At 40.6% G+C, this 9,553-nt stretch overlaps 1 protein-coding gene across 1 annotated transcript; it reads left to right on the top strand.

Moving 5' to 3' along the window:
• The first annotated feature begins 2,142 nt into the window (after nt 1–2,142).
• On the top strand, nt 2,143–9,260 carry gpr63 (G protein-coupled receptor 63). The gene is made up of 3 exons (XM_062411914.1): nt 2,143–2,359; nt 2,451–2,553; nt 5,638–9,260. The coding sequence occupies exon 3, from the start codon at nt 5,754–5,756 to the stop codon at nt 6,984–6,986; it is 1,233 nt and encodes a 410-aa protein (XP_062267898.1). The 5' UTR covers nt 2,143–2,359; nt 2,451–2,553; nt 5,638–5,753; the 3' UTR covers nt 6,987–9,260.
• Nucleotides 9,261–9,553: the final 293 nt, after the last annotated feature.

The following is a 9,553-nucleotide window of genomic DNA, read 5'->3' on the forward strand; positions in this document are numbered from 1 at the left end:
CGCCCATCATTGTGCTACGCACATCTTCCTGCAGCAGACATCATTGAGAAGTGATGGCAAGAAAAAAAAAAAAAAAAAAAATCAACAGAATAATATGGAAGCGTATTGCATTCACTTTCATTTTTTTCGCCATTTGTCTCAGAATTTCCGAGATAATTATCCCTGAAAAACCGAATACTTTTATTGTGAAGTGAATGTAATACTATTTCGTAGAAGAAAGCTTATTTTAAGTTCTAAACATATTTTGGGTGTTTTTTTCTCACTTTCTATACGTCCTATAGCGACCATAACATTATGCAAATTAGGCGATGATGTCATTTAGCGTTGGCAACACTGCTCCTGAATGCAGAGTGCGTCTGCCGCAGACATGAGAGACTCGTGTTAAGTTTGTTCCGTACAAGTGACTCTGTTTTCGGGATAAATAACTTGCTGAAGTGGACACGACGCTGTTTCCCTGGAGAAGAAGATGAGTGCGTGGGAAAGCAAAGCCGGGGATCAGGTAACTTCCATTAGATTTCCCATGACTCTAATACTGCTTTTCGCCTTGTGAGGACTGCTGCACTGGCTTTTTCATGAAGAAAATACATTACAATGCCACTAAGCTAAATAGCTACCACATATTGCAATGGTTGTCAAATAATGGCTCCAGGGCTGAATTCGACCCTACAAACCAAATGATGTGACCTCAGACAAAGGTTTTTAATTTCATAACAAAACCTCTAATCAGGTATGTATCTACTGTAGATAAGTTGGACTTTTCAGGGAATTTTGACATTGCTGATAAAGCCAAGGCTCTATTAATAAACATTAAGAACCAATTTGTCTAAACATCAAATATATTCATACATGATAAGAATGACTTGGTGGCATTTGCACTTCTTTTCTGCACATACGCACAATACAATTATCTTATATGATGTGTGGTCACACAATGAATATATAAATGCAGGGTGTTATAAATGTTTGTTGAAATCACATATTCACAAACTGAATATAGAGCAAATAATCTGAGCGAATTTAAACAACAACAAGCTCCATTTGCACTTTTTACCACCTTTAACAGAGCTACATGACCAAATAAATACTTCCTTCATCCGAAGCCGCGCCCACTTTGTCTAGCCTCATTAATCAGACGATTGAAAGGGCGAGTCCTAATAAAAATCCACATTTCAGCAATATAATTGGCTCCTGTAGGTGTCAGTCATCACAGAATACAAAGCTGCGTCAAACCAACCAAAGAGATCATGAAAACCGCCGGAAGCTGCACTGTTCTACTTTCACAGAAAAACATTTATAGCAATGAGATAGACTGGCCAGAACCACACTTTAAATAGAGCAAATTAATACAAAATTGAGGCAGATTAAATAAAAAATATAGATGTTGCTATATGTAGGGTGAATATTTTTTTTAAAGTTAATAGGTATGATGGAAATAATACTTTACCTACAACATTTTATTAATTTACACATTTCTATCCTATTAGTATTAGTTTACTCTCTTAACTTTTTTTTTTTTTTTTTTATACAAATGTCTCCTTCTTATGTCTTTCACCAATTTAATTTCTTTATTCTTCTATTTTCCTTAAACAATGTCTTAAACTGCGTGATCTGATTTAAACTTGATTTCTTTCAATTTCTTCTCTGGGTTGTTTTTAAATACCCTGAAACTGAACCTTGAATCTACCTCTGTGGTACGATACGATAAAACGTCTTGTGCCATCTTACTCCAAGATTACAGTAATATAATATGTATTATAGTTCAATGTATAAAACATTTGTCTGAAAGTCTTATAAATATAAGAAAAAAAACGAATATACACTGTATTATTAGTGAAAATGATAACATAATAATATAAAGATTATTAATAGAATTATGATATTTGTGCATCTCTGTACTCTCATATACATATGAATATTTGTATTTATGCATATATATTCACAATGCATTTTCATACGATAATGAAGTCTTTTCACAGTCTGCATATGTTTGTTTTCAACAATTTCTTTTATACATATGTATATTTCCATAAGAAAGGGGGAAAGAACATTTATTTTGAAGGTCCAAACAGGAAGTGGTGCCTGTCTCCCTGGTGCTGCTGCGGGTGTGAGCGCTGTGTGCCACAGTGTGTTGATGGTGGTGTCTCCGGCTCCACGCAGTGTCCAGTGAGCTACATGTGTGCTACATATGTGTGTGGAGGATGAGCCACTCACGCGTCGCAGCTGAATGAAGAGAACAAGATAGAAGAGGCTGGAAAACACGAGTTCCACTGGCGAAGCAGCGCAGCCCCGCTCCTGCTCCCTCGGAAACAAAGCCACACCAGTCGAATGCGGATTTCACTTTTCCTCCGGCTCCATCTGTGTAGGTGGAGGCTCCAGCGGCTGTCGCGCTGTTGATCAAACACACGGCCTCGCACACAGGGATTAAGACCCTCTCTGCTCTTGTTCTGCAGAGCCGCGGTTCGTGGGTTTGACTTCGAGCGGGAGGAGACATCTTTGCCATCGGTGAGATGCATTGTGTGGGGGATTGAGCCTCGACATGGGAGAACGAAGCAGGTGAGATCCCCAAGGAACCATCCGGACCCAAGCCAGCTGTGTGCCATGTTATTGTTCACGGATGTGTTGTTAACAGGGCGACACCTTGATGGGCTCCTGGGTGTAAACCTACTGTGTCGTCTGCTAACATGTCAACTCTCCACGGACACTCGGTGTGTCCTCGGTGATTTGACGGAACAGCACAGAGACAGTGTTTCTAGGACTGTAAGTTTCAGAGACATGTTACACATGATGGAGTGGGACAGCGGTGGAAGGAGGGAGGGCCTGCTCTGGAGGAGGTGTCATTCGGATTGGCAGTGATTTTATTCCTCCGAAAATCACGAGACCCCTGAGTTTATTCGACATGCGTGTGTGTGTATCCATCAGCTGTTGAGTGTGATAGAGGTGATCTACCGTATCATTATTGGTCTGTCATATGGCAACCAGCGAGCACATCGGGGATATTATTGTCAGAAACCTGCACTGATCTTAGTGTTCCTTTCTTTAACACACATCCAACTTAATACAACATTTATCAGCTGGAATAATCACCACTCAATGCTAAATGTTGACTTTTAGATGCCACTGGATTTAAAAGCTTCAATATATTTAGACTTTGAATATCTACGCATCTCTGTCTAGATCAAATCCCCCACTCCGAACATTTCAGAGGTCTTCAACCTCTCATTCAGATTATAAAGGTTGCCAGTTTTGCAAATCAGTGCAAAACAGTTACAAAATTTGCAATACTGTATAGTCAAGCTACTGAAATTTGTCATTTTTTTTACTTAAAACTTGCATTAAATGGGAAAAACAATTCTTGATGTCAACATTGGATTGGTTAGCTTTTGACTGCAGTAATCTAAACGACTACTTCGCCTTGTGCATCAGACTTCATCCCATTACCATTATCTGTCCACGGAAGTGGAACGTATCGCCCGTGGTAACTCCAGTGGTTTCATTTCTCTTCTAATGAAGTTAGCATGCTAACCTAACCAGCTAGTGTCATCTTTCCAATTACCAAGTAAGTGTAGCGCTGAAGAAGTGGTGCTGCTGAGATTGTGTATTACAACCTCTCGTCTCTTAAGCACAACAATGGCCGAGGCTCTTTGTGAGAGACTATCACTCCCACCTGCCCCCCCACAAGAAACTGTGTTTGGTGGCACAACCATTAACCCATGTAGCCAAACAATAGACTGTCGATTTCAAATTCTTCAGTTCATTTACGGTGCCTGTGAATGAAAAGCCATCTTAGACACAGTTGCATTTTAAATCTACAGTTTTTCAAACACTTCTTTAAAGGCTTCCTCTCGTTCCATCTCGAATGGTTTGGACTCTTAGTTATCTGCTCAGCATGGCTTCTTAGTTTTTGACTATAATGTAGCTAATCATCTCCATGAAATCTTTTACATTTCAATATGCATTAATCATATAGAGAGACATATATAACCCGCTTTGCTTAACAGTAGCAACGCTGCTCTGGATGATCCAGTACACGAACTTGTGTTTTTTCAGTATGCACCATCAAAGACCTACTTCAGCAGCAACCCTTTGTCTCTTACTCTTCTTCCAAGCTATTTAAGGTGAGGGACTGTGGCTAAGAAGCTCTCAGGATGCTCTCCATCCAATTCTCAGTTGCATGATTGCGTTGCCAACGTCTTTCAGAACCCTAAGTACCCGATCATTCATTTTTACTGCAGGTTTACTTAATTGCTTGGAGGCTTAAGTGGCTATTTTAACATTTTAGGTCACGCCGCCTCTAAAGGAAAGGAATGAGATGTGGCATTACATCCCCTGTTATGGCAGAGTGCTGCACAGTATGTTCAGCATTGAGTTCCACGAAGACCATGACCTTAGAAAATGAGTTTGAATGCATGTAAGTGTGTGAGATGAATGGAGCAGGAACTAGCCCAAAAAATGAAACCCGCTCCTTCACGAGGTCTTCATTGGGGTGAAGCAGTAGGTATTATTGAAGCAGACAATACACCAGGAGAATGGAGCAAACTGAACTTGGCGGCTGCCGGCCTGATTATCTCCGTACTACAGGTTTTTCTCTCGACTCTCTTGGTGACATGTGATAACACTAGCTGTCAAATAGCCACATATGCAGCCAACCCATGGTTAAGCATGGACAGTCTCTTTTTTCCCAATAATTGACTGAATATCTATTTCCTTGATTTTCTTTTAATTATTAATGAAGTAATGAAACCAAACAATATATGTGGAAAGTACTTAAAGTGCATCGTTTACGATTTGGCATTTGTCTCTTAGTCACTGTTAATGATACCAGGCAGTCTGAAATAAACAGTGTCCGTGTTTATACAAGTGATAAGGGTTTATTGCACTATTTGACTTGTCTCCAGTTGAACACTGGCTGTTAAACTGGCAGCCAGTTAGAAAAGCATTTAACGTGATTTGTTTTCACATTTCAGGTTCATAAAAGATTTATGTGAACACATGCTTTTAATTTCTACTTTAGTTCATATTCTATTTCACCTAAATGTTAAAATACATTATAATTTTTCTGTTTGAGAAAAAATGAAAATATTAATGGCAATCTCGTGTCTGTGTGTTGAATAGAAATAAATTAGAGCTCAAGTGCACACCTCCTAAAATAACAAAGTGGGATTTTTACCAATCTGTTTGTGCATGGTTTGAAGAAATTAGTAAGCCTTGTAAGTCAGTGTTGTAGTTGTAGGTAGCAGTGTTTTTTGACTGTATATTCAGGTAGTTGTGTCCACCTAGGTTAAGCATGTCCTCTTACTTAAGACCAGTTCATGGTTCTGCTTGCTCTCAGCCGGACGTGCGAATGTGGACAGAGACTCCTGACAACCAAAAATGCTCCTTTATTTGTTGTACTTGAGTACAACATGACAATAAACGAAACGAAGAAAAGTGTGCTGGTTCTGCGGTTCATTTAAACTTGAATCATAACAGCTGGATTTAATCCATCATGCTGCCATACAAAACTGTTACTGTAAATTTAACAAATTAGAATTTGCTGTTGTTAATAATGGAGATTGGTGGTATGAATTTATCAGGGAGGTTGTCCTTTTGATTATATTTCTTTTCTCTGTATTCACTCCATTTTTGTTTATTTCTTAGGGTTTCCACTGCCATGAAGATGTCGCCATGTTGCATTGAGCTGGGAATACCTGCATCCACCTCACCATGTTTGGGATGAGCTCACCAGCAACAATGGTTGCTCACGCCGGGGAAGAATGGTTCACTCCACTACTGCCCCCCCTCAAGAGGCAAGGGACATCAACATCAGTCTCTGCTGCCTCTATACGGGGCTGCTGAACTACTCTGAGAGGCTGGCGATGGAGAACATCTCCATGGCGAACCTTTCCCTGGGCTCCCGGTCGCCCATGGTGCCGGTCGTGCCAACAGTGGAGGCCCAGAGGAGTTTACAGGGTGTCGGCCTCCCTCTGCAGGTCTTCTTTTGCTCTGTCATGGTTACCATCCTGCTGGTGGCACTGTTGGGAAATGTGGTGGTGTGCCTGATGGTGTACCAGAGATCTGCCATGCGCTCGGCCATTAACATCCTCCTGGCAAGCCTGGCATTTGCAGACATGATGCTGGCCATCCTGAACATGCCCTTTGCTCTGGTTACTGTGGTGACCACCAACTGGATTTTTGGAGACGTTTTCTGTCGAGTGTCGGCCATGCTCTTTTGGTTCTTTGTGATGGAAGGCGTGGCTGTACTGCTTATAATAAGCATAGATCGCTTTCTTATTATTGTCCAGAAGCAAGATAAGCTGAGCCCACAGAGAGCTAAAGTGCTTATAGTGGTCACATGGGGACTGTCATTCATTTTCTCTTTCCCCCTGGCGGTTGGCTCCCCTCCCCTTCAGATCCCCCCCAGGGCCCCTCAGTGTGTGTTTGGCTACAGCATTGAGCCTGGCTACCATGCCTATGTATTGATCCTAATGTTAGTCTTCTTCTTCGTGCCTTTCATGGTCATGCTATACACATTCATGGGGATCCTGAACACCATCCGCCACAATGCCATCCGCATCCACAGCCACCCAGACAGCATCTGTCTAAGCCAGGCCAGCAAACTGGGTCTGCTGAGCCTCCAGAGGCCCTTCCAAATGAATATAGACATGAGCTTCAAGACCCGTGCCTTCACCACCATCCTCATCCTCTTCTCCGTGTTTACAGTGTGCTGGGCACCCTTCACTGCCTATAGCCTGGTAACTACCTTTAGCGATGGGTTCTACCACAAAGACAGCTTTTTTCAAATCAGTACATGGTTCCTGTGGTTGTGCTACCTCAAGTCAGCCCTCAACCCTCTCATTTACTACTGGCGGATCAAGAAGTTCCGCGATGCCTGCCTTGATCTGATGCCCAAGTACTTCAAGTTTCTTCCTCAGCTGCCAGGAAACACGAAGCGGCGCATACAGCCAAGCGCAGTCTATGTGTGTGGGGAGAATCGCTCTGTGGTTTGAAGTAAAATCCACACTTAAATCTTTACATACTGTACTGTATTTGCCTGTTTTGCTGTTTGGTGGTAAATTTCTCTTAGCAGGTGTTCAGACAGAAAGTAGCACTGCATTAAAAAAAGGCATGGGGCAAGGTTGATGTGGGTGTGTTGCTACAGGGCGCAGGTGTAATGCAATCTACAAAGTCCAGTTTCGAAGCAAACATCTATGATTTTTTTAAAGCTTGTTTGATTCCAAATCACTGTTCAGTGGTAATGAAAAATTATTGGAGATTCTTCACCTATATAAAAAAAATTTTAATACCCAATTTTGACGAATATTTCTTTGTGTTGTTTGACAAAAGAAGATACTTGAGAATTTTTGATTATGTAGACAGCTCTAGAATATAGATAATTTTTTAGAAACCATCTTCTCCTCTATCTTGCTAATATTGCCATAATTATATTATGCTGTTACTCACAGTGGAAGTGTGCAGGGTATGTGTGCTACATGTCTGATTGGCTGGATAATGTGCTTGTTTGCAGCAAAAGTTGAGTCAGGGTCAACCTTTTTGCTGGACAACCTTGCATTTTAGCTGGAACCCTCATAAGAACAGTGTTTAATGCTGTGCTAATTTTAGTCTGACACACCATTTTGCACTGATGCTCAGAAACAGTGTGCAAAATGTTTTAGTGTTCAGCCAGAGTCTTCATTTCTCTCATTGTGGTGGTGATGTTCAGTACCCGATGGCTGGACTTAAAACCTGTTTTAGAATCATGCTATATTTTCTATAATATCAGATTAGTCTGGTGAGTATGAATGGTCTATCGATATTTTTTACACTTAAATACTTGATGCCAAATGTAACTTTTTTTCTGGACCGCAGTCAAAGTCCAGTTTTCTATCAAAGCTGGGCGCACACTATACGATTTTAGAAATGCTGTTGTTAAATTCCAACTCATACTATGGTAGTTAATCGTCTGCAATTGATGTTCTGGGTGTGTACTTTTATAGTTTCATCCTCTCCTTTGAGTAAGTTTATCCTATAAAATCTGATATTTATTAGTAATGGGAGATAGATAGTTTACATATTTACCTTTTGACAGCCTCCCCCTCAATGCAGTCAGCCCTCACCAAAATGACAGTACACTGTTGCGAGGTGCACACACTATTAACTAGTAATCGCACACGCTTCCACCACAGTATGGCCTCCATCAGAGTCAGCGCATACAGTGCCTGTCAAACTAAGGCTCATTATAGAGGCTACATCACCTGATCAATTGAAACGTTTCATCTCTCATCCATGAGGCTTCTTCTGTTCAGTTCACTGTCTCTGTGTTTGCCACTTCAAGCAGTCAGGAAAAAAGGCACAGAGACGGAGGGACCGACTCACGGCTCGGCTTCAACCGTGCGAGACGATGAAGTCAGCCGACCAAAAATGTTCAGAATTGTATCGTGCATACATTTCATCCCTGTGCACTGCATGACAAACATTTCACGACAAAACTGAAAATCAAGTCATACGACTCAATAACGGGCTTAAATCGTACAGTGTGTGTCCAGCTTTAGAGTGTGTGAAGATTGAGATCAGGTCATTGTATATCAAGTATCAACTCAAAAACAACTGTGCTGGCTGTTTTGTCTCTTAGCAGAACAAAGATTGAGTACTTTTGTCTTTGATTTAGTGCTGTACTGGATAAAATACATGGCAGAAGAGGTAAACCAACTGTCCACATACAGCTTTGATGATCTTCAATTAAACTTCTATAATAGAGCTGGGTATTTGAAGGTGTTTGATACTAGTGCCAGTGAAATCCCTGAGGGAAAACAGTTCAAGTTCCCCAATGTTAAATGTGTAAAACAGAAGCAGCCATACAACAGTTTTGTCTTTTATAGTCAAAATTTTATAAAATGACTTCTGACATCAGGAAGTACAGGAAGCAGGAATATCCACAAATGAATTTTAACTTTAATATGAGCTAAACAGAAAACACTGGCGCTGTCTGATTTGACATGATCACATCTTTTCTTGCCACTGGGATCATGAGTCGAGGGAAAAGGTCAGTTTGTTTTAGCTGTGTACAAGTTGTTATACAGGGCATGTAAATTAACAGCTTAAATGGAGTATGAATGTGGTCAGAAAGTGGCCATGACCCATTTGAACATGTTTGAATTTCAATGTTTTTGGATGTGCCTATTGATTAGTCCACTTGCCAGTAAGAATGCTGCTATATCTGGTGAAAATGTGCAATTTCAGTGTACTGTACTGTTGAATGTAATAAAGAAATAGACATTTCTTACCTTGGTAACCGGTCTGAAGTGGGCTCTTTGTTGTGGATCGGTGGATCATTCAAACTGGTAAATATTTCTAATGTTGTTGCTGATAAGTGTATTTCAGACTTTGTCAAGCCATGAAGTCATTTAAAAAAAGTAAGTGATAAAAAACATCACTGATGGTACGGAATAAATAGCTTTGAAATAGGCCACAATGCAACATAATTCAAAATTAGAACAAATGAACAGTTTTATGGTTGACTGGAGTTGACTAGGAGATGACCTACTTATGTCAGCTTTGGGTTATACCTGCTGTTAAA

The sequence above is a fragment of the Platichthys flesus genome, chromosome 18 (assembly GCF_949316205.1).
Source record: "Platichthys flesus chromosome 18, fPlaFle2.1, whole genome shotgun sequence".
NCBI classification, from domain to species: Eukaryota; Metazoa; Chordata; class Actinopteri; order Pleuronectiformes; family Pleuronectidae; genus Platichthys; species Platichthys flesus.